The 22055-nt window shown below is 45.1% G+C and overlaps 3 protein-coding genes and 1 long non-coding RNA gene across 11 annotated transcripts; 3 read left to right on the forward strand and 1 right to left on the reverse strand.

The window, feature by feature from the left end:
• The first annotated feature begins 972 nt into the window (after positions 1–972).
• LOC147272688 (uncharacterized) lies at positions 973–8969 on the forward strand. 7 transcript variants are annotated; one of them, XM_086199676.1, is made up of 15 exons: positions 973–1101; positions 1192–1233; positions 3417–3542; positions 3938–4030; positions 4167–4229; positions 4305–4463; positions 4655–4804; positions 4890–5048; positions 5128–5283; positions 5369–5493; positions 5695–5886; positions 6014–6176; positions 6390–6484; positions 6564–6623; positions 6948–8969. In XM_086199676.1, exons 4-15 carry the CDS (start codon positions 3955–3957, stop codon positions 8910–8912), a joined length of 3363 nt encoding a protein of 1120 aa, XP_086055802.1. In that variant the 5' UTR covers positions 973–1101; positions 1192–1233; positions 3417–3542; positions 3938–3954; the 3' UTR covers positions 8913–8969. The 7 variants fall into 7 exon arrangements, with proteins under 7 accessions (XP_086055802.1, XP_086055811.1, XP_086055764.1 ...); XM_086199685.1 differs by lacking the exons at positions 973–1101; positions 1192–1233 and adding an exon at positions 1243–1506; XM_086199638.1 differs by lacking the exons at positions 973–1101; positions 1192–1233 and adding an exon at positions 1518–2821.
• A 3072-nt stretch (positions 8970–12041) lies between these two features.
• On the forward strand, positions 12042–21786 carry LOC147272689 (uncharacterized). The gene is made up of 5 exons (XR_015112122.1): positions 12042–12269; positions 17063–18889; positions 19034–19200; positions 19574–21156; positions 21676–21786. It is a non-coding gene; the product is annotated as an uncharacterized LOC147272689 (long non-coding RNA).
• On the forward strand, positions 12365–14358 carry LOC147272690 (dynein light chain Tctex-type 3-like). Of its 2 annotated transcripts, XM_086199787.1 has the most exons (6): positions 12365–12533; positions 12890–12931; positions 13257–13380; positions 13573–13650; positions 13987–14087; positions 14169–14358. In XM_086199787.1, exons 1-5 carry the CDS (start codon positions 12513–12515, stop codon positions 14058–14060), a joined length of 339 nt encoding a protein of 112 aa, XP_086055913.1. In that variant the 5' UTR covers positions 12365–12512; the 3' UTR covers positions 14061–14087; positions 14169–14358. The 2 variants fall into 2 exon arrangements, with proteins under 2 accessions (XP_086055913.1, XP_086055904.1); XM_086199778.1 differs by having other exon boundaries at positions 12368–12533; positions 13987–14358.
• On the reverse strand, positions 16629–22020 carry LOC147272691 (calsequestrin-2-like). The gene is made up of 11 exons (XM_086199753.1): positions 21544–22020; positions 19893–19977; positions 19617–19717; positions 18758–18866; positions 18086–18159; positions 17872–18002; positions 17757–17802; positions 17627–17681; positions 17449–17549; positions 17287–17361; positions 16629–17211 (listed from the first exon to the last, which is right to left on the reverse strand). Exons 1-11 carry the CDS (start codon positions 21778–21780, stop codon positions 17002–17004), a joined length of 1224 nt encoding a protein of 407 aa, XP_086055879.1. The 5' UTR covers positions 21781–22020; the 3' UTR covers positions 16629–17001.
• Between the last annotated feature and the right edge of the window lie 35 nt (positions 22021–22055).

Consider the following 22055-nt stretch of genomic DNA (forward strand, 5'->3'; position numbering starts at 1 on the left):
AGATGGATTTCATTCTCTCAAAGAAGGGAAAGATGACTCTTCCTCATCGAAACCAAATTCAAAAATGAAACCGGAGGTCTGCCCTCAAAGGATGCGGGAGTACCCTTCCTGGTGCCACAATCTCATCATCAGTATTTAAGTATTCTGGAGGCTTTTCTTGACATTGAGTGCTTCTCTCAACAGCTGAAGCCGGTCAAGTGCGATGTAGAAAAATGACTTTTTGCTTGATTTTGAAGACAAAACAATCACACAGTCAGACCAGTACAGTAACCTTCTCAGGGCTTTCATATCTGCAGTGTCAGAATGGAGAGCTGGGATGTCAGAAATAGAAAGTACTACTGAATACTCCAAAGCAGAACCCCCCCCATTAGCTGGCAATCTGAAGTATGATGTCATCTGGCAGGGCTGGCAGGGTGGATTTCCTTCCCAACTGGACCGTCTGGTTTTCTTTCACCACCTAGTCTCAACTCACGGGTGAATCAGTGGAGGACAGCTGTGTTTGAATGTTTTGTCACCTCACTGGAAGCGTTGATCCGAAGTAAAACTAAGCTAATACCAACCCAATGACTTGATCAGGAGCTCTCATACACTCCTAGAGTCATAGCAAAGTTGGGGAACTCCCTGAAGTGGAGGATTATTTTGATTTATCACTCAAGAGGCAGAGTCATGCTATTATCTCCTGTGGCTATAAACAAGGTTGTCCGCTACTGCCCCCTGGTGAGTAAACCTGGAACGATCCATTTGTGAGCCTGAGGACCGCTGTCAAAAAAAAAAAAAATAGAAATGGTAGCCCACTTGTTTTTCATCAGCTGCCACTGGTAATATTTTACCTGCTGAGAGAGGAACTCTGTATGATCCCAATGTGACTGTGCCTCCTGGTTTAACACTGTACCTATTTATGTATACATGCCTGAGTGTGTGTGTGTGTGTGTATGTTTGTGGATGTATGTGTGTGTCATACCAGTTCACATGACCAGCCTTTTCCTCCATCTCCCCCTTCTCTCACCAGTTGCCAGGTAACTGTCCTCCTGTCAGGGTTTGGTTTCCGTTGGACAGCTTTATGATGACATCACATCGCAGTGTTTCACTTTCACAGCAATTGTAAGGGCAAAAAATTAAAACATTTTTACGAAGATTTGTAGAATGGCCGTGTCTGACTTACTGTTTGTGGTTCTGTTCATTTGTTATTAGATGTTGTTGGATTTTGTACGGACAGCAGTGGATCAGGAGGAAGTAGGTCACTGTTCTGCTCCAGCAACACTGCAGGGAATTCAACCTTTGACATTTTTATAACGAGTGGGCTCCACATCCTCATGGGCACATTCCTGTACCGCGTATCCACACGTTCCTGCCAGCTACATTGTACACATTCCTAACATTTGAAGTAAATCTTGCACTTTGCTGTTTATTTACACTCCTACATATCCCAGAATCCTTCTCAACCTGGAGCAGGAACAGGAGGCTTTCTCTCTCAGTTCAAGGTGAACGTTGGATACTTTTACTGAGGTAGAGGTCAACAAAATGCAACTTAGGTTTACTTGCTGAATGAATGCTGGTTAAGCTGCTCTTGGACGGTTGATCCGTAGGTTGTAATATATTAACCCATTTCCACAGAGGCCATCATTCTGGTTTACTTTTTCTCAAACCTAATCAAAGGACTATAATTTGATTGAAACCATGAAGGATAATTCTTTCGTTGATTTTTTTTTAATTAAAAAGAAAATTCAATCAGAATTACAGCCGCTGATAAATCCGTCTGACAGTTGTCATGCCCGATATTGGCCTTTCCTGGATATACTGGTTGCAGCATATATGTTTGCCAATAAATGAATCAATATTTTATATGTGAAATACATAATCAGTTTGTTTTACATGCATTGTTGACAGGACCATTCAAGTGCATCGTGCTGGAATTGGCATTGCTGTGACAAACGATGATTAAAATGCTGCCCAGAGCTTCACATCAATGAAATTAGATATCTATGAATAATATGAAAGTTGAAATTGGGTTGTTTTGCACAGCAGCCACTTGTACTACAACCCACCTTAGACTTTGCTGATGATACATAATATAAAACCTCAATTTATGTTGAAGATAAATTGGTGTGGCACGTAAGACATAAATTCCAGAACACTGTTCAAGCTACTTCAGGAAAAGGAATCGGAGAATAAAATGGGGTAAGTTCTGTCGTACTTATAGTCATACTTATTGAAGTATGACTTCATAATCTGAAAAAGGACATAAAACACAACAAAGTGTTGTGAGAGATTCTTTTTCTTTACTTTAAAAAAGGGTATATGCAGTAAATGTGTTCATGTTTGAAATCCCAATGATTAACATAAGATAAATAAGTAAATCACGAGTTCCATCCAACACAAGTCGTCAGGGGCCTGTGTCCGTAGGAAGGTCCAGGCTGTCTGTCTGTCTTGGAGCTCCACTTATTTATGGACTTGTTTCGTGACATCGATCAATGCTATGTTTTACTTTCGGTCTCTTCCGAGGTTGAAGAAGACTTAGTACCGGTTTATTGAATAATAATAATAATAATAATAATAATAATAATAATAATAGTAATAATAGTAATTAAAAAAACGAGACAGGAATAGGAAATAAATCACGACAATTAGTTCAATTCAAATAAAGGAATGTTGCGCCCTGACCCTTCGACGGTCTCGTGGTCAGCATCGTAGCCTAGGAGATGTTTTGTTTACTTCCGGGTTGCCTGAGTCGAAAACGAGGGGCGCAACACGCCCACGACGCCGACCAAAGCGGATTAAAATCCGGCGGAGATGGCAGGGGAGGCCGAGGACGAGATACCGGGTGAATAAAGATATTTAACGACGTTATAACTAAAACTCTTCAGTCGTAAACGTTAGTTAGCCGCCTTCACCCCCCTGGTACTGGATGTTAGCTTCTGTTTAGCTCGCTGGCTAACGGATTTAAAACCCCATTCAACGAATCAAGTCACTGGTTGTTTAATTTGTTTACGACAATAATTAGCTAACACATATATTCACGGGTAGAGTTGGGAAATTACCCTATGTATGGATATATTTTTAATTCCCGATATTTTCCCTCAACAATTGACTGTTAAGACGAAAAGTTACTTTGCAAATGAAGGTCTTTACAAACAAATCATATATTAATAATTGATGCTCTATTATGTATGTGCCAGTAAAAGTAACATTAGTTTAAGTGGACAAATAATGTGCTGCTTCCCGAGTAATGAAATAATAGTTGCTTTTTTAAGGCAGTCGGGGGCCATTTTGATGCAGTTTACAGTTGATACGATAAAGAGGTCATAAGCTGATGCCCTGTCACTCCTGATGACAAGAAATAATGCCAAGATTGTTGCCTTTATCCTACAAAACTCTAAAATTCCGAATTTCATCAGAGCTGATTTTATTTTCCACAGAGTCGGGAGCAGTTTTCACATTTGGAAAGAGTAAATTTGCAGACAACATCCCCAGTAAGTTTTGGCTTAAAAACGACACCCCCCTCAAAATAGCCTGTGGAGACGAGCACACCGCCTTAATAACAGGTGAGAGACACACACACACACACACACACACACACACAGACGATATAAATATAATGCGCATTGCTTTTGCGAGGTGATGTCATCATCAGTTATAGTTAACTCAATATGGTTTTATTTGAATTATATAATTCAACAAAATACAGCAGGGAAGAGATCTTTCCTTGGTTACTGCTGCAACCCTCCACCAAGCTTCTCGAACTCCTGGATGGAGGTAGAATGTGTCTGCTGATGGGTCTCCTCCTCTGGGTTGTGCACATGTCAGCCACAGATTCATGAAGCTGCTATTTATTTCTTTGGTTCTGCGTGGTCTAACGTGACCCTTTCCTAACAACCCAGAGGTGACAAGTAACATAGGAACACAATCCTTCATATAAAGATGAAGTTTGTCTCCACAGAAAATGGCAAACTCTTCATGTTTGGCAGCAACAACTGGGGCCAGCTGGGTCTGGGGTCCAAACAGACCGTCAACAAGCCCACTTGTGTCAAAGGTTGGTCTTTCACTGACTGCCACTGTCAGCTGCCTCTGGCCTCTCCAGAGCGGACGGAGGGGAGACAGGACAGTCATATGTAGTTTATTACACGAGACTCGTTCACACATTTCTGATTGGTATTCTGTTGTTGCAGCACTCAAGTCTGAGAAGGTGACGCTGGTGGCCTGTGGAAGGAACCACACTCTCATCTACACAGGTCAGATTCAAAAGTTTCACCCTGTTTGAAATGATGTTTGAGCACATTTGGATCACAGGTGTCATGCTGTTGTAGCTCAGGGAAACGTGTACGCAGCAGGCGGGAACAGCGAGGGTCAGCTGGGACTTGGCGACTGCGAGGAGAGAATGTCCTTTCACAGGCTCAAGTTCTTCGACTCATACGGAGCCATAAAGATACTTGCCGCTGGTTCCAACACATCCGCCGCGCTTACCGGTGAGACACGTCCAGATCCCTCATCCTTCATTTGTAAATACATGCATCAGTATTATGGAGTGATGAGTGAAGTTCAGCTCATCCTGTATTGGGTGTAAACGGTGAAACAAGACAGGAGAAATTTGTTCTTAAAACAAAACATTGAAAACAAGGAGATGATGGAGATCTCAAGTTGTCCTGTCTTAATGTAGAGAGCGGTGAGTTGTACATGTGGGGCGACAACACGGAGGGTCAAGTGGGTCTGGGGAAGGAGAGCCACGCCTGCTCGCCACAGGAGGTCAGCGTGGGTCAGCCCGTCAGCTGGGTCTCCTGTGGCTACTACCACTCCGCTCTGGTGACGGGTGAGCAGGTTTATCTAAGATGGTCCGGCCTTGGTGTCACCCAGAGTTTTCTCTGTGTGAAACACAAGTCTGCTGTGTTCCTCAGAGGACGGAGCTCTGTACACGTTTGGCGAGCGTGACAGTGGTAAACTGGGTCTGGGCACCAACCAGCTGGTGCGGCACAGAGTCCCTCAGCTGGTCAAGAGCATCAAGGAGCCGGTGACCCAGGTGGCCTGTGGTGGCGGGCACACAGTGGTGCTCACAGGTGAGTCTTGAATGTCAGAGCGGGATTAAGGACATGACGGTGGCACCTGATCTTTCATTAAGCACTCTGGGTCTTTTAGAGGATGAAGTGTACACCTTCGGCCTGGGTCAGTTCGGACAGCTCGGTCACGGGACCTTCATCTTCGAGGCTCGACTGCCGCGCTCGGTCGAGCACTTCAAGAAGGGGCGCGTCTGCCAGGTGGCCTGTGGAGAGAATCACACTGCGGTGGTCACGGGTAGCTGTCTGACAGGACGACGTTTAACCAACCAAGCAAAGTAATCAACTGATGACTTCACATAAACAAAAACTGTGTGTTTCAGATAGCGGTTTGCTGTACACGTTTGGAGACGGCCGACACGGGAAACTGGGCCTGGGAGAAGAAAACTTCACCAACCAGTTTAAACCGACTCTTTGTCCGCGCTTCCTCAAGTATCACGTCCAGGCAGTAGGCGTCTCACCTTGAACTCTATTTTATATCGAAGAGATAGAGATTGTAAGATTAAATATTCAAATAAAATGGAATGAAATGCATAAATAAAAATGTGATGGTACATTTTCATGTCGTATATATTTTTGAAGTAATCTTTAGTCGGTTCTATGGTTCAGAGTTCGGAAATGAGGGACAATGCTTGCGCCTGTGTTCCAGGCTGTGTGCGGCGGCTGTCACATGGTGGTGTTGGCTCGGCCAAGGGACGAGTGCAGCGACGGCGTGACCCTGGAGGATGACGATGTGACAGAAGATTTCCTGGAGAGGCCGTATGTGGAGCTGCTAGGGGAAACGGCTGACTCCTCCACGCTGCAGAGGAGCCTCTCCGCCCGGGTCCGCAGGAGGGAGCGGGTGCGTCACCTTCTAGAGAATGAATTTTAAAAACACCCAGCTGAAGATGAAACTTCAGCATGTTCAGAAAAATATGAAGGCTTTGTTTCTGTGTTGTGACCTACGCTTTCTTAATCTGTCCCCAAAGGAAAGATCACCAGACCAGTTTGGCACCATGTTCCGCACGCTACAAACCATGACGTCCGGCAACCTCCAGCCCATCGCCTGCCAGACGGTTCCTCCTAGACCGCCTCAGCCTGAGCTGGCCCATAGAAAGGTGCTCAATGGCAGCGCAGGGTCAATCCACCAGGGTACCTACCTTAACCCCGCCTCCTCCTTTCTCTCCTTTCTGAATATTTTCCAACATGCCTGCACAGTAATATACAGAACATTTGATCAGTTTTTAAGATAAAAAAGTTACAACTGCTTCCCAGAGTTGGCCACGATCTTCTGTTTGACATTCTGTTGATGCTTAAGAAGTTCTGAGCTGGTGTTGCACTAACATGCTGTGTGTACCGGGTCAGAGCAGGCCGGGGCCGAGGCTGACAGCGCTGTGGAGAGCCTAACTGATGCCGATAGCGTCAAAGATCTGGGAGAAACCACCGACTTCCTCAACATGGTGAGAGAGAAATAAATCTGGCACGTAGACTTGGAAATGAGTGATTGTGCTGCTGACGTGGCGCGTGTTCTCCTGACAGACACACGTGATGAAGATGGACCCCAGTGACAAGACGCTCACGCTGTCTCCAGTTCAGAAGGTGAACATGGATTCCTCCGTCCTTCCTTCCTCCTCGCGCTCTGTTTCATGATTGCAACACTTGGCTTTCAGCTTCAGCGCATCAAGTCGCACAACTCTTCCCACCAGCTACGCGAGCTGGTCTTCATCGGGGGCCGAACACTTCCCCTACATCGGCAATAATCAGTTAATCACTGCATATCACCAGATACCCAAAAAGATTGAATAAGAGTTTTGCGACTTGATGGGCTTTTTTCTGTCATGCTCTTCTAAGTTTGTCTGCATGTCTCTTCTCCTCTTTCATGCATGCCTCTTTTCCATCTGCTCTCTGTCGTGGTGGCGGTAGAAGAAGGGGAAGCATGGTGAGGCATTACGAGGGCACAAAGGCAACCCAGTAAAGGTGAAAAGGCTCTCCAAGCAGGCCAGTTTCTCCTCAACTTCCTCATCCCGTAAGAGCAAGGACATCGCCTCTCGCCGTATGTTAGCCTCTGAGCTCCAGAGAGGCCACAGTGCTCACTCCCTGGCCCCTCAGAGCCCACAGAGGCAGACCACCACCAAGAAGAACAAAGAGAGTGTGATGCTGGGCTTGGAGGAGCCCTTGAGAAACCCGCCGCAAAATGGAGTGGACGTCAGGAAGGACACATTTAAGCAGCGGCGGAGGCCAGTTCAGGCAAACATAGAGGCTGGTGGGAAACAAAGCCCAGAAAATAAAAAGGCAGTTTCTGATGTTCGTTCTGAGGTGAAAGCACAGAAGCCGAAAAGGAAACCAATAGCTGTGAAGAGTCAGCAAACAGGAAGTACCTCGCTCGTTCACCGCAGCCAGTCAGGCCTCCAGCTGAGTGACGCTCTGGCTGAGGAGAAGAATGACTCCAAACCTGAGCGAAACCTGTCCAAAGATTCTAAAAAGTCCAAGAATGAGAAAAACAAAAAAGAAGCTCAGTCTAAAAAATCTGCAAAACAAACGCCAAATCTCAAGCTACTCGCCGGAGCCGCTACCCTTGCTGCAGGAACAGCCTTAATCCATGAGGTGGCGTCCGTTAGCCGCTTTAGCCCGCCAACGCCATCCGAGAGCAGTCAAGTTCTCACGAAAGACAGCATGACCAGATCACGGAGCCATGGCTCTGAATCTGCTGATATGAGCCACAAGTCTGCAGTGAACATCAACATCATTCCTGCACCAGAGAGTCCTGAGGTCAGAACGAGTCCTGAGGTCAGAACGAGTCCTGAGGTCAGAACGAGTCCTGAGGTCAGAACGAGTCTGAGTGAGACGAGCAAAGATGCAAGCGAGATGGACTCTGAGACCCTCAAACAGGAAGAGCAGGAGGAGGAAGGGGAGGGAGAGGAAGGGCAGAGAACAAGTGCTGATGTCAGCGAGGGAGAGGAGGAGGCAAGCCAAAGTGTTGAGAAAGTCTCTGAAGAAGAAGGAGAAGAGGAGGAGGAAGGAGACAGCGACACTCTTCAACCAGACGAGAAATCTGCAACTGATGCTGACGAGGAGGGAACCAGGGAGGAGGAAGAAGAGGCTGAGGAAGAGGAGGAGGAGGAAGAAATGAGCGGGACCACAGGCAGTGAAAATGAAGAAGAGGAGAAAGAGAGCAAAGAGGAGGATGTAGAGGAGGAGGAAGAGATGAGCGGGACTGCGGTTAGTGAAAATGAAGAGGAGGAGAAAGAGAGCAAAGAGGGGGATGTAGAAGAAGAGGAGGAAAGTGAGGAAGCATCAAGTCATGAGTCTGAAAGTAGAAGAGAGTCTGAAAATGAGGAGGAGAGCGAGGAAGAGAGTGATGAGAGTGAGACAGGAGAAGAGGAGGAAGAGGAGAAAACAGAGAGTAGTGGTGCAGAGGAGGAGGAGAGTAGCGAAGAGGCAGAGAGTGAAAACGAATCAGAAATGGAAGAAGAGGATGAAGAAGCTGAAGAGGAGAGCGAAGATGCGCAGAATGAGGAGGAAGAAGAAGAGGAGGAGGAGGAAGAAGAGGAGGAAGAGGAGGAGGAGGAGGAAGAAGAAGAGGAGGAGGAGGAAGAAGAGGAGGAGGAGGAGGAGAGTGAAGGGAATGAAGAAGAGGAGGAGGAGGAAGAGAAAAGTGAATATGAGGAAGATGAGGATGCTGACACCGAAGATGAGGAGGAGGAGGAGGAGGAGGAGGAGAGTGAAGAAGAAGAGGAAGAGGAAGAAGTCAAAGAGAAAAAGTCTGCTCCTGTCCGTCGTGCTAAAACAAGCACAAGTAAACTCAGGTCAGGGTTCAAAGGTCAAGCAGCCGGTGAGGCAGAGGAGTTCTGGGACGATGTTTTACCTCAGTACCTCACCCTGAAATAACCGCTGTTAGCATCTTAGCACGCCGCTGCTCACCGGGTGTGAGCGGAAGGTGATGATGATGATGATAAAAATAACCTCGGGGGGGGGGGGGGGAGTTTTTACGGGGATGTTTTATCCTGGTGAGACGATGGAGGGTTTCATCCTCGGTGCCTTCGGCTCCGCACAGACTCACATTTCTACGTTTTCCAGCGTCCATGTGACGTCATCCTGTTCATCTGTTTCCTGTCTGTCTGTGTTTGCTTCAAGTCTTTGTTTACGTTGCCGTGTGGCGGCTCCAGGCGGACATATTAGAGTCCAAGAGGAGGCCGGCTCCTCCTTGTTAGCAGGGAGGAAGATGATGAATTCATTCATATCAAATATGATGAACATTCAACAAATCCTCTGGTGATACAACGATGACGTCGCGTGCTCCCCCTTTGAGGTCTCCCAGCTGCACCTCCATCCACACTACATTTTTTTTGAATAAATGTTTTTCATTTGTTTTATGTTGTGTTTGTATCTTTCTTTCTTTTATGTTCCATCTCCTGACTTGAGTTTCAGTCCAGATATTTGTTATTAAATAAGCAACCTAGTAACACACGTCTGGCTTTGAAGATATGAAAAAAAGGAATTTTGCGGCCTAATTTTTGTGGCCGTTACGATAATTAATAGTGAAGATATTTTATATTTGACGTAAAAGTTGAAATAAGCGTCAGCGAAAATATACTTAAATTATCAAAAGTAGAAGGAGTCATTTAGTAAAATGGCTGAACTTAGGAGGTTGATACACTTATGACTTACTTACATGACATTGTAGTAAATTATAATCTTATTTATGCATATTAAACATTGATCACACATTTACACCAAATTTTGGCCTATCCTGAAATGTATGATTATTATTTTAAATTCATTTCTTACTATATTTTAATTTTATATATATTTTTCATACCGTAAAAGATATTTTTTTGATTTTACATCTTATTGTGTATTTCTTTACATATTTCTATTTGTCTATTTTCATGATACGTCTGATATATTTTTAATTTCTGATTAGTTTTACTGCTGAATAACGATGCTGGCAGCAGCTGATAAAACTGCTCCATCTGTCTGGTGTTCTGATTGGCTGATTGGCAGGAGCAGGCGGGGCTTGTTTGCTCCTCCCACTCCCTCCTCCTGATCTGATGAAGACGGTGATGATGATGATGGTGATGATCAGCTCTCCCCTGTCAAAGGCAGTTAAACTCCGTCTGAGCTACCGCTAGTCAACGTTACTTCATTATAAATTTTTAAAAATATTTATCTAAAATTTCTAGAAATATTTGCTAGATGGCTTCTTGTTTTAATTTTCTTTTCGACCGTTCTTTATTAATATTTTTCGAACAAACTTACCTTCAAAATAAGTTAAAATATAACTGGCCATTCCTATTTTTACTCCTGAGTTTACTTTCCATTTGTCTCTCAGGACTTCACCAAAGAATTTGCTCCAACCGAGAGCAGAGGTGAGGAAGAGGAGGAGGAGGAGGAGGAGGAGGAAGGCACCGATGTGAAGGAGGACCAGAATATTGAGGATGAGGATGAGGAGACGGAGGAGCCGTCCTCTCAGAGCCTGGACGAGTCACTGGAGAAGTCGCCAGAGGAAACTGTAAATACTCGACCTGCGCTCAGACCCGGTGGCGGGGCCTGATTCATTCGTCTCACCTGAACCTTTGTGGGTCTTTGCAGAAACCGGAGGAGCTGAAAGAAGAAAGTGTCCCTGATGGGGAGCAGAGAGGTACGGGCCAGTGTTTGTGTCACATGACTGATGAGTGACACACAGGAAGTCATTCACCTGATTGTCTCAAACAGCAGCAGAGGTCACAGAGGAGCCCGACACCAATGACAGCACCAGACCGGCCAATGGGACGGCGGACAGCAGCTCCAAGAGTCAATCAGGCTCCAGCAAAACAGTACGAGGACATTCCTGGACAGGGGAAACTTTTAGATCTTGTGATCTAAAACCCGATTGATCTCCATGGGGGAAATAATAAATGAGTCACTAATAGATTAAAGGAATTATGACTTGGATGGCAAATGACGGTAACGTCTCTCCTCTCTCAGCTGTCTCTCTTCAGACGGCTGTCATCATCCAAGGGCGACAGGGAACAAACCCCACAAGAGGGCACCACCAGCGGGGACACCGACGTCCAGGGGGAGTCGTCACCAGCCTCCACCGCCGGGAGCGGCGAGCCGCAGACAAACAGGGGCGCAGCACAGAAAACACCTCCGTCCTCAGGGGCGAGGCGGCCCCGCTCTGGCGCCTGTGTCCTCCTGTGACCCCTGAACTCCCCGGTGACTTCAGATGTGCGATGAGGTTCGTTAGCGCAGCATCCTGCTCTGAGCACTGTCATGTGACCACTGTCTCCACCCAAGTGTCCTGCAGCTGAGCCGCCTCCTGCACCAGTACGACCAGTATCACCACCATGCTTCATTGTCTGACCCAGCAGCTGAGCCTCAGCGTGTGTGTATGTGTGTATGTGAGTGTGTGTGTGTTTAGAACTATAAAGATGTACATTTTCTTATTTATTGTGTCCTTGAGCACATTGGCACTTTTCACTTGAGCTGTGTGTGTTTCCAGGAGATGCAGCAGTTTTATACCTTGACATGATAATCTCATTAACTCATTTTTTATGATTTGGATTTTTGTTATACCAATAAAACAATTTGATATAAAGCTGATCTGTGATTCCTCCTTTTTTTTTAATGCCAAGATTTTTTTTTTAAACATGCACATTTTTAAATAATCGAATTAAAGTTAAATAAAATGTTTTCAACTCTTTAATTTCAAAGTTTTGCATCGACATTGCCTTTAAGAATTGCTTGGCACAAGTCAAGTGCAGTAAAAATGTAAACTACTGCCTGAGCATGCGCAGTCGAATTAAAGTCAAAATATCTGCTGTAGAAAGCAGCGACGGAGAGATGAGGCCGCATGAGGCATCGAACCCTTGAGCCAAGGCGTTCAGATAAAGGGTCCATCTCTCCAAGCTCCATGTGCACACGGAGCCACCTACAGGCCAGGTGTGTAATCACAGGCAGCTGCAGCGTAATGTGTGATGCATTGAATCTTTAGTCTGTTGTGGCTCTGAACCACTTCCCGTGGCAGTCACGTGGTACAGCCAATGCAGCGAGACCTTGGACGTCATCATTCTCGGCTCCTCGTTTAAAACAAGCTTCGCGGGAACGCCTTCCTCTCTCACGAGTAGAAAGTAGTTTTTTAGAACAGCTTGACCTTTTAATTTTTTGCTATTATTTCCTGAGCTTGAGAAGCTAAAATGCCCGCTGTTGGAAGGACACATTCCCCTCAAATTTGACGCTAATTGGTGAAGACGACAACGAAAGGTGAGTGTTAGCACATGACACTCGCTCACAGTTAGCAGATGTGGTGTTTGTGCTCCGGCCAGAAGGTGGCAGCAGCTAGCCGAAATAGTCCTCTCATCCCGGTCCAAGTCCCTCTTCGTATCCGTCGTTGACTGTGTGAGACGCCCAGCATCTCCGTGTTTTTCTTCCGTTGTTCCTCGTCGTATTAAATCTGGACCACAAGCACATTTAAACGCATTGGGTTTTTCATAGAAGACCGCCGCGATGGAGGAGTATCATAGTGAGGTTTGTCATCAACTACTTTTATTTTTATGGCTGTAGAAAGTAGCTAGCTGAGAGCTAGTGAGCAAGAGCTAACCTAGCTAGCTTTTTTACCATATATTTCAGTATTAATTTATGACGTATCCTCTCTTTTTTATATACGTGCAGCTATCTATTCACCTGTCCGTGGTATTTTAGAGGGTTTGACAACTTTATTCTTACGCCAAGTGTCATATTTAGCTATTTAACTCAGCCCTGCAGCAGTGGGCTAAAATGTCTTTATCTTGCCGTCATTGAAACGTTAGCTTCTGCTATTAAATGTACACATGGATGTTTTCTCAGAAACACACCCTCATGTTTTTATGTTTCCTGTTCTTCAGGGCTCTTTCAACTCTGACGAAGCCGACAACATTGTAAAAGAGGTAAATCGGAAATATCAAGTGTGACGTAAAGCTTAAGTTAGAGTTTTCATTCTCGATTAGTGGCTGGCAATGTAGTCCCTATCAAGAAATGACATGGCAAAGTTACAGTATACATAATGTCTGTCACACACGCATGTCACTGCTTTATTTTCCTGCTTAACTGGAGCTCTAGAAGCGATGCTTCATGAGAACCAGAGTAGCGTTGTGTCTCACATCTGTCCCCTCCAGTGAAACAGAACCTAGTGACTTTCACATGACTGTAAACAGACTGACTCTGTGTGTGTGTGTGTGTGTGTGTGTGTGTGTGTGTGTGCGGGACTCTCAGTGTATTGAGAACATTGTTGGTGGTGATGACTACAACCAGGCTCAGGTGAACAAGTGGACCGCCAATATTGTAGAGCGCTGCCTCACCCAGCTGGTCAAACAGGGGAAACCGTACAAGTACATCGGTGCGTGTTTGTGTGTGTAACGAAGAGTTAAGCCGGGCGGCGGATTTCTCTCCCTGGCCTGATTGCTCAGAGTCAGCTTTACTGCATGTCTCAGTGTTCATATTCTTTTAAAAGCAAATATACTGAGCAAAATATTCAAGTTAGACGAATAAATGTCCATAATGTATTCATATTTTGACTTTCAATGAACAGTGACATGTACGGTGATGCAGAAAACAGGCGCTGGCCTCCACACAGCCAACTCCTGCTACTGGGACAGTACGGTGGATGGTAAGCACAGCCTCCCCGCTGTTGTAGATCAAACAATATACAATTCATGTTTCATCTGAATGAAGTGTAGCAGCTTCATGAATGTAATATATGTTTGGGAAACGAACTGCTCGAGTTTAGCGTACGCACACAATCAAATGTATATGTGCTGTTTGTATATTCTGATGTGTGCCATTATTACGTCCAGCCAGTAAAAATTGTGATTATTTTTTGATATTTGTATGAGGTAATGGGTGTGTAACCTATGTCACCCTTCAGTGACAAACAAAGAACTTTACCTTTGTCTTTGGAGAGTGATGCCTTCGCTCCAGTCTAATCTGCTACTTGTGTTTGCAGGGAGCTGCACGGTGAGGTGGGAAAACCGCACCATGTACTGTGTGGTCAGTGTGTTTGCTGTGGCTATTGCGTAGGACATCATCACCACCACCAGAAGAAAGGTGCAGTGCTTTCCTGTGACCAGCAGAGGGCCATCAAGTGCTACACTTGACCCTTGACCTCAGTGTTCTTTCTGATTTCAGCCTTCTCGAAACGTCTTGTCGTGTCACTTGAATGTTTTACCAGCTTCACGTCTGAAACGCTCACTGACAGCTGGAAACGCTTTGGTTCCTCCTCTGTCTTTCTTGTTTATCTATCATGTCTGTAGCCTGCCAGAGGATAAATATATAACAGCTGTTCTTTCTTTCATTAAATAAAAGCAATGAAAACTGCTGTTTTCACTCCTGTAGTTTATTTATTTAGTTGATTTCATCTCTGTACAGCAAGCATGTTTATTTATTCTGAGGTTTTCATAATTGGGCCACAACAGTCGGAACAGGAACCCACTAATACCTTAAACCGTTCTTTCCCTGCTGTTGGTGCCAGATTATACTGGTGTTTCCAGGGGATAATCCTGGGGTGCTTCCTTCTGAGGGAACACCTGGGAATTTGCCAGATTAAAGGAGAACATTGTTGCTTAGATGAAGGTTTTTAATTGCTTTTTTTCCCCTTGAATTGGCACCACGGTGGACTGAGAAACAGTTGCAGTGAAATGATGAGGATTTCCTTTGATTCTGTTTTGCTCGACAGTGATGGATAGTTTTTAATTTACATTTTCAGGTTTTAGGCTGCTGAAAGTGATCCCATGGCCTTTTTGTGCTCTGAAATTGTAAATGGTTCAGTGTGAATTTTTGAGGATCTTCTGACTTGCTCTCCGTGGTCAGTTTGACGGTGTGAATTAAAATGACATCTGAACCATTTTCAAGACAAACTGCTGTCCTTTCAATCAAACTAATGACAATTTCTTTTTTAAAATAACAATCCAAGTATCCAGAGTGTTGTCGTATACATCAAATACTCCAGGATACTGCTCTGAGATGAAGTGTGAATGCCTGGGTTACAGTCGGAGTAAATCTCAACTCTCTCAGCTTCATTTATTTAGTTACATTAACACATCCTGTTTTTTTGACACTGAGACAACAATCTCTCACAGATAAACTCATTTCTAGCACCAACAGTATCAGAATGTTCTTATCGATGATTTGCAGTGAATTTGGAGCAGAAGTAAAAGTGGATATAACATTTTCTCCTTTCAAATGTCCCTGTATGCCCTAGTTTGTTACTGACACTCCCTTCTGTTTGTCTATTGGCTTTTGTGGGTCTCTCTCACACACACACACACACACACACACACACAGCAGAAATATCAACTGTTATGGGGAGGATCTTATTTTGGGGTTCTATCTCCTTGTTGTCATGGAACTCTCTGGTAATTGGCTTGCCATCAGCCTGTCAAAGCAGCGTCGCCGAGCCTTGTGGGTAAATGAATGTCAGTGTCTGGGGCTGAAAATGAACAGCCTCATCCCTCCGCCGTGATCCGGGGGCGCGGGGCCGCCTGTCGGAACTCATCTGTCCTCAGCTTAATCCCCCCCCTCGTCCCCGCCTGCTGCTGTGCAGGTCCCGGACAGAGAAGGGAGACGGATCGAGGGGAAAATGAGGAGCATTTGCATCTAAATGGAAAGCTTTTCTTGCCTTCATTCCTTCCTCTCCATTTGTTTGGTAATGACTTGGTTATGCACAGATGGAGGCGTGAGAGGAAATCCCTCGACTTCCAGCAGCTTCAGAGCTGAGCTACACTGATCAGTTGTATTTTCGTCTTTGTTCTCTGCTGCTTTATATTGAAGCTCACACCTTCACTCCGTTATCCTTGGAAGTAACCACTGGGAGGGCGTGTGTGTGTGTGTGTGTGTGTGTACAAGAAAACCCCCTTGAATCATTTTCCCATGTAAAATCACCCTTCTCGGGGTGACGTCAACTAAAGACCCTGCAGAATGTCACAAGCCCTTCCACCATGTTGACTTCCTCAGAGGATGACGTCTTGCCTCAGGTCACATTTAAGTGTGCGCAGGTTAGCGACCTCTCTCCATGTACGACATGAATTATGTGTAAATCCTCCTACGTGATACAAACATCCTGTTTACACATAGCCTCACATCCACCTCCAGGGGAACAATCATACTTGCAAGGCCCTCGATTATTAATTCATGGCTGCAGTGCAGATTCAGCGGGAGTGTGTCAGGTCCTTATGCAGTTTGTTGGGCCCCGGTGGGCAGCCTTTGAACCACTCAATCCCAACTCCCTCACCCCCGACCTCCCTTGGCTTCTCTGTCCACTTCCCAGCTCCCATTAGGAGGTATAACCCTGCTGAATAATTCACTGCTCTGTAAATAATTCAAGGTGAAAACTGAGGGAGAAAATGTGCCAATCTGTTGTCTTCAGCATCAGTCTGGGCCTTCTTAATGAGGGAAATTTTGGGTGTGGGTTTTCACACACACACACACACACGCGCGCGCGCGTATTAAAACACATGCACTGAGTCCTGGAAAACAGGCGTTTTTAATACTTTTCTGTCTTTGCAGGTGTGTAAGTGCAAATCTAACAATATTTTATACACAGAACTGAATTCATTACAAGAATTACTATATCTGCACACACACACTGTTTACACACACACACACCAAGAAAATGCCTAGTATTATTCATAGTAACCCTACGCTGCTGTATTTTTTTAAAATAATAAATGATTGGCTTTCTATGCGTTGTGCCAGGTGTAGTAATGAAGCCACACCCTCAACTTTGAGGACTGTTTTAGCATCTCTCAGCTCATTGTTTTGATTTTCCACCTGCAACTTTAATTTTTTGATTTACTCTCAGAGGTGTTTCAAGAAGCGGCTGTTTTATAAAGTAGCATTTGGCTCCCAGTTGCAGGTAGAGAAGCAAACAGAGCTTACAGGAGCGTGACCCTGCCTTTTCTGGTAATTTTGTTGTTTTAAATTGTCGGTGGTAATCTGGTTCACACAACCCTCGGCATTCAGTTTAATCGTCACTCTCATCCTCCTCCTCCTGGTCGTGACCTCCTTCGCTGTCCTCTGCGTAGTAGCTGTCAAAGTCTTCCTGGTCCTCGGCTGACTCGTCGTCGTCCTCCGTGTTCACCTTCCCTGACAGGACGTCCTCTATCCAGTCCTCCAGCTCCTCCGCAGAGGGTAAGTCCTCATCGTTGGACATGTCCAACCACACACTGTCTGCCTGCAGCACACAGAACCATGAAGCTAAAGGTCTGTAAACTTTGATTAAACTCTTGAGATTTAAACCCTCGCTTACATCTGTGACGTTGACCACGCCGATCTGAGGTCTGAACAGGTCCAACTTGAAGGTTTTCTCCCAGTAAGTGGTTAACTGGAGGGATCAGACAAACTGGGTTTAAAGTAAGACAGTAGTGTCTGGCTCCGTTGTGGAGATATCAATCTGAAGATGAGACCGAACCAGAGGGAAGTCGTCAGGGTCGATCCAGACGATGCTGAGTTCTGGATTGTTGGTGTTTTCTCTGGCCACGTCCTTCAAGATCTCCAGGAACTCGTAGCCGTCTGAGGGAGACGGCACAGCTTCATGTGCTACGCCAAATATGACAGGTAAGCAAACACATAAAGAGAAAAACACAGACCTGGATCTTCCTCCTCAGCAAAAGCAACGATGTGCACTCCGTCCATGTCATCCTCCTAGAAAGAGGAGAAAGTTTGTAGTACAAGTCTGATCCGTACAGATACGATTAATGAGTACTAATGAGCACTCACCCAGGTCTCAAACATGTTCTCTGCGCGGAGTTTCCTCAGAGTAGCCCTGTAAATAGACTGTTTCTTCAAATCCTGAATCATTTACTGGCTATATCAACAGTGCTGATGTGACCACCTTCTGTGCTGGTTGACAAATTCAACAATGTCCATCTCAGACAGAGGTCTTCCGGGCAGGATGGCCGGCTCCTCCATGAAAGGCTCGTAGAAATTCACCTCGTTCATCTTGAGGGAGAGATGTTTGGCTACCTAAGACACCCAAGGATTTCAAGCTTAAAATCTTTGTGATATATGTATAGATATATTCATTCCTGCTTTTAATTTGTACTTACAGATTTATCAAATGTAGCAAAGAACTTGATGTACGGCTGAAAACGCTCCGAGGCCTCCTGAAAAGCTTTGTAATCTGAGACGAGAGACAGATTGATGAAAAAAGGTGAAACCGATTCTGGTCACGTTTCTCTCTAAATCTACAGTGAGTGTGATCAGAAAGCCGAGCAGAGAACCCACTCACTTCATTCAATTTCCCATCATGACTCTACTGTCTTCACCCAAGTAACAAATTCCCCCTTAATACAGTTTTGTACGCTTGTAATGCACTCCTGACTATCGCCCCCCACCAAGGTCACTACCGGGGACCAGGCTATCTCTGGACAGAAATGGCTCCATAATGAAACTTCAAGCCACCGTCATATTGAACGAGATAGCATCTTCCCTGCCTCACTCTTTTTCCTTTTCAAATTCTTTTTTTTTAAAGAAGCTATAATTGCATTTGACCTATTAGACAGAGGACTAGAAGCTATTTAAAATCTCTCATGAGAGTTCCACACTCTAGATTCAGGCTTCCCTTTAGCAGCCTGTTAGGCTGCATGGTGATGTGGCTCCATTAGCCTCTAGATCTCATTAGGGACACGAGGTGGGGCGACTGGTGGAGGAGGAGGAGGAACTGTGTGTAGCATCCCCGTTAACAAATACGAGCTCTGATAAATGCGTCACAAACTAACGTGAGTCCTCTCCTTTAAAGTAGCCGATGAGGCGGATGTCCTCCTCCATCCTCTCGAAGGCTCGCAGCTCCATTGCGTTATTGATCATTTCCACTGGGTCCTCCAGCACCTACAGGGGGCAGTACAACACAGGTAGGTGACTTTATGTGCATGGAAACACTGGAAGGCAGATGAATATTTTGACATATTAGGAAATATTTTCACAGCAGTCATTTTGACATCATAGCAAACAGCAGGTGTAATTGATCGAACTCATTATGGTCCCATTCCATTTAGTGTCACCGCCCTCCGAAATGGAACAGGGCCCTGATTGACCTTACCAGTTACACTGGTTTTTAACCTGCTGTGACATGTCGAAATAGTCACTGTCAAAGGACCGTACTGTATATACCTTGAAGTCTACAGGCCAGACAAACACAGTATCCGATGAGCATGCTAACAAGGTAAGCTAAGCGCTTGTTCTGTCAAAGTCAAAGAGATGTGATGCAGTAATGGTAACCTGACTGACCCCAGCGGTTAGCTTACTCAGTCCCATCATGTGCACAACACTGAATGAGACAAAGTACAAAAATAGAGGCTCGTGTTTGGGCGATGAGAAATGGATTGATCACCTACTTCTTTTTAGCAGGGTTGTTGGCTTTTGAGTAAGAATTTTGGTGTGACAGGAAGTGACAGCTCCAGGCAGAACGTAGCAACTCCTGCTGCTTATACACAAAGGTTTTGTCCACATGACTGTCTAATTCTTTGCAACAAAGCTAACACGGTCGCACTTTATACACTCTGAAGACTTTTTCTTCCCAAAATGTCTCTGAATAGGTCCCATGAAAGCTCGTCCTGTAGACACCAACGAGACACTCACGTCCAGGAGGAACTCCACCAGCGTGTCTGCAGAGAGCTCCCCGTCAAACTCAATGACTCGGTCGTCCTTGAAGACGTACAAGCTGCCCACTTCCTGCAAACCTGAAGGAAAAGCAGCAGTGGCAGTTAGAGGACAGCAGCTGTGCCATGATGGTGAGAATTCTGGTGTCAGTGGAAGTGAAGAAAGCTTGGAAAGTCTTATCGAGCAGGTTTTGAAGAGCATACTGTCGAAGGATAAAGGCAGAATTCACGGCACACAGTGAAATGATGCTCATACCCAGCTTCTTGGCTACTTTGGCATCCTTCTGGGAGTCCACCATCCCGAAACCAATGTCTTTGTTCTCCAGGACCTGAGCAGTGAGCTGGGTGTTCACACAAGAACATGCCATCAGGATGGATCTGTTTTTAGAAACCCGGCCCCACAATTGTCTCTCAAGTCCAACTTAACCTGTCCTCTTCGATCAGAAATCATGTGTACAGTGGAATAGATGTTTAGTTTTATCTACACTCAAAAGCCAAACAGTAAAACTTGGATATGCTTTCTTTAAAGTACCTTCGTGTCTCTTTCTCTCCTGTCTCTGGCTCATGAATAGGAAGCAAAGAGATATGACTTATTTCTAGTTCACAGCCAGATAGTTTTGGGAACACGCTATAATTACCAGAATGACCCAGAAACAATCCCTGGATGCATGTGAAGTGCAGAAGTAGGAGTGCGCATAATGGGATTCAAACCACTGCAGGTGAAACACAGACTCCGTCTACGGAGGTGAGCCAGGATGAGAGCTGAATGTTCTGTGTGCGGTTCTCTCTGATGCTTTTGTGAAGCAGGGGTCCCTAAACATCTCAGCTCAGGACCCCCAAAATAAAGACGCCAGAGATTCAAGACCCCTGAATTGGTTGAAGTGTAAAACTTTACAACAAACCAACTAACAGACCTATCAAACTCATTAAGAATAGATTTAAAATTCAACTGGTATTTTTACAGTAAGGTGGTACTATTTTATCTTATGAGCGATTAAAGAATTTTTAAAGAGTATTTTTGTAACTTTTTTTTTTTATATCTAGAGATCATCTTTAAGGTGGCACGGTGGTGCAGTGGTCAGCACTGTCGCCTCACACCAAGAAGGTTCCAGGTTCAAGCCCCGGCTCGGGCACAGGATCTTTCTGTGTGGAGTCTGCATGTTCTCCCTGTTCCTGTGTGGGTTCTCTCCGGTACTCCAGCTTCCTCCCACAGTCCAAAGACATCAAGAGGGGACGAGGCTGATTGATACTCTAAATTGATCGTAGGTGTGACTGTGAGTGTGAATGGTTGTCTGTCTCTATGTGTTGGTCCTGTGATGGACTGGTGACCTGTCCAGGGTGAACCCCACCTCTTGCCTGTAGCCGCTGGGATAGGCTCCAGCCCCCCGCGACCCTTAGTAGGAACAAGCGGAAGAAAATGGATGGATGGATGGAGATCATCTTTCAAAGTCCCTCTTCACATTCTCTACTTTGACCCTTGACCCCTATGTGATCAGACAGCGCAAAGGCTTCTCCATACGGTGAGTAAAATTTCATTCATATTGGGACTCATAAAAGCCACCTGAAGTGTTAGTGTGTTCTACTTCCTGCACTTACGGTAATAAACATTTTTATTGGTTGTTAGGCTCTTGCGAACCCACAGCTTCAAATAACGGATCTTTAACTTTCATATTTTACTTTTATTAAAAGAACCTTTTAGGTAAAAATGACCATGACATATCTTAAATGAAGCTAGCCTTTTATGGCATTTATTTTCAGAAAAGAATTATAAATGTAAGTGGCAGGAAAAAAAGTAGCCTTGATACTCCTCTGAATCCTGGTTATGTGAGGCTTTTAATATGTAAGCAAGTATCTTAAATTCTGCAGTAGATAAAGAAAACGAAGGTGAATCTTTGAGTCGGTCTCACCTCCAGCACCAGCTCCGTCATCTGGAAGCGCTTCTGCAGGCCCTTGTTGGCCGGCAGCGGTTCATGATAGAAGAGGCACAACAGGTCAAATCTTTTCAGAGCTTTCTTGTAACTACGTTCATTGATGTCCAGCACCCTGTCCTTGCCGTCAAAATTGGGGAACTCGAGACCTTCCTCGGCGGCACAAAAGAATACCAGGTGGATGCAGAGGCCGTAGAGAAGAGAGACGTGCTGCATGGTTGTGCAGGTGGGAAAGTGTTTGAGTGAAGTCCCAGGCAAGAATGTTGAAAGGCTGACTTTATATCTGCAAAAAAAAAAAAAAAAAAAACCTGCAAAACTCCACCTCCGGATAAGATCTCTGTCTATAAAATGTTCTCAAGAGTAACCCATCACTATTCCCTCTCTCTTGTCTGTGGGTTGATGTCTCTCCTCCTCTTTATCACTCGAAATCTCACAGGAGACACTTCTCCTCCTCCTCCTCCTGAAGTAAAAAAAAAAAAAACACATTTAAA

The sequence above is a fragment of the Aulostomus chinensis genome, chromosome 1 (assembly GCF_037954235.1).
Source record: "Aulostomus chinensis isolate RoL2024-O1b breed Wild chromosome 1, RoL_Achi_v1.0, whole genome shotgun sequence".
Classification (NCBI taxonomy): Eukaryota; Metazoa; Chordata; class Actinopteri; order Syngnathiformes; family Aulostomidae; genus Aulostomus; species Aulostomus chinensis.

Bases quoted from the DNA above. Each gene is read 5' to 3' on its own strand.
- LOC147272688 (XM_086199638.1), top strand. From the start codon at position 2,791: ATGGCAGGGGAGGCCGAGGACGAGATACCGG. The intron at 5,049-5,127 runs GTGAGTCTTGAA...TGGGTCTTTTAG, and splicing joins GCACACAGTGGTGCTCACAG to AGGATGAAGTGTACACCTTC. The intron at 5,284-5,368 runs GTAGCTGTCTGA...TGTGTGTTTCAG, and splicing joins TCACACTGCGGTGGTCACGG to ATAGCGGTTTGCTGTACACG.
- LOC147272691 (XM_086199753.1), bottom strand. From the start codon at position 21,780: ATGCAGCACGTCTCTCTTCTCTACGGCCTCTGCATCCACCTGGTATTC. The intron at 19,718-19,892 runs GTATGAGCATCA...CTTTTCCTTCAG, and splicing joins CAAAGTAGCCAAGAAGCTGG to GTTTGCAGGAAGTGGGCAGC. The intron at 17,362-17,448 runs GTTCGGTCTCAT...TGATCCCTCCAG, and splicing joins ACCCTGACGACTTCCCTCTG to TTAACCACTTACTGGGAGAA.
- LOC147272690 (XM_086199787.1), top strand. From the start codon at position 12,513: ATGGAGGAGTATCATAGTGAG. The intron at 12,534-12,889 runs GTTTGTCATCAA...CCTGTTCTTCAG, and splicing joins TGGAGGAGTATCATAGTGAG to GGCTCTTTCAACTCTGACGA. The intron at 12,932-13,256 runs GTAAATCGGAAA...CGGGACTCTCAG, and splicing joins CCGACAACATTGTAAAAGAG to TGTATTGAGAACATTGTTGG.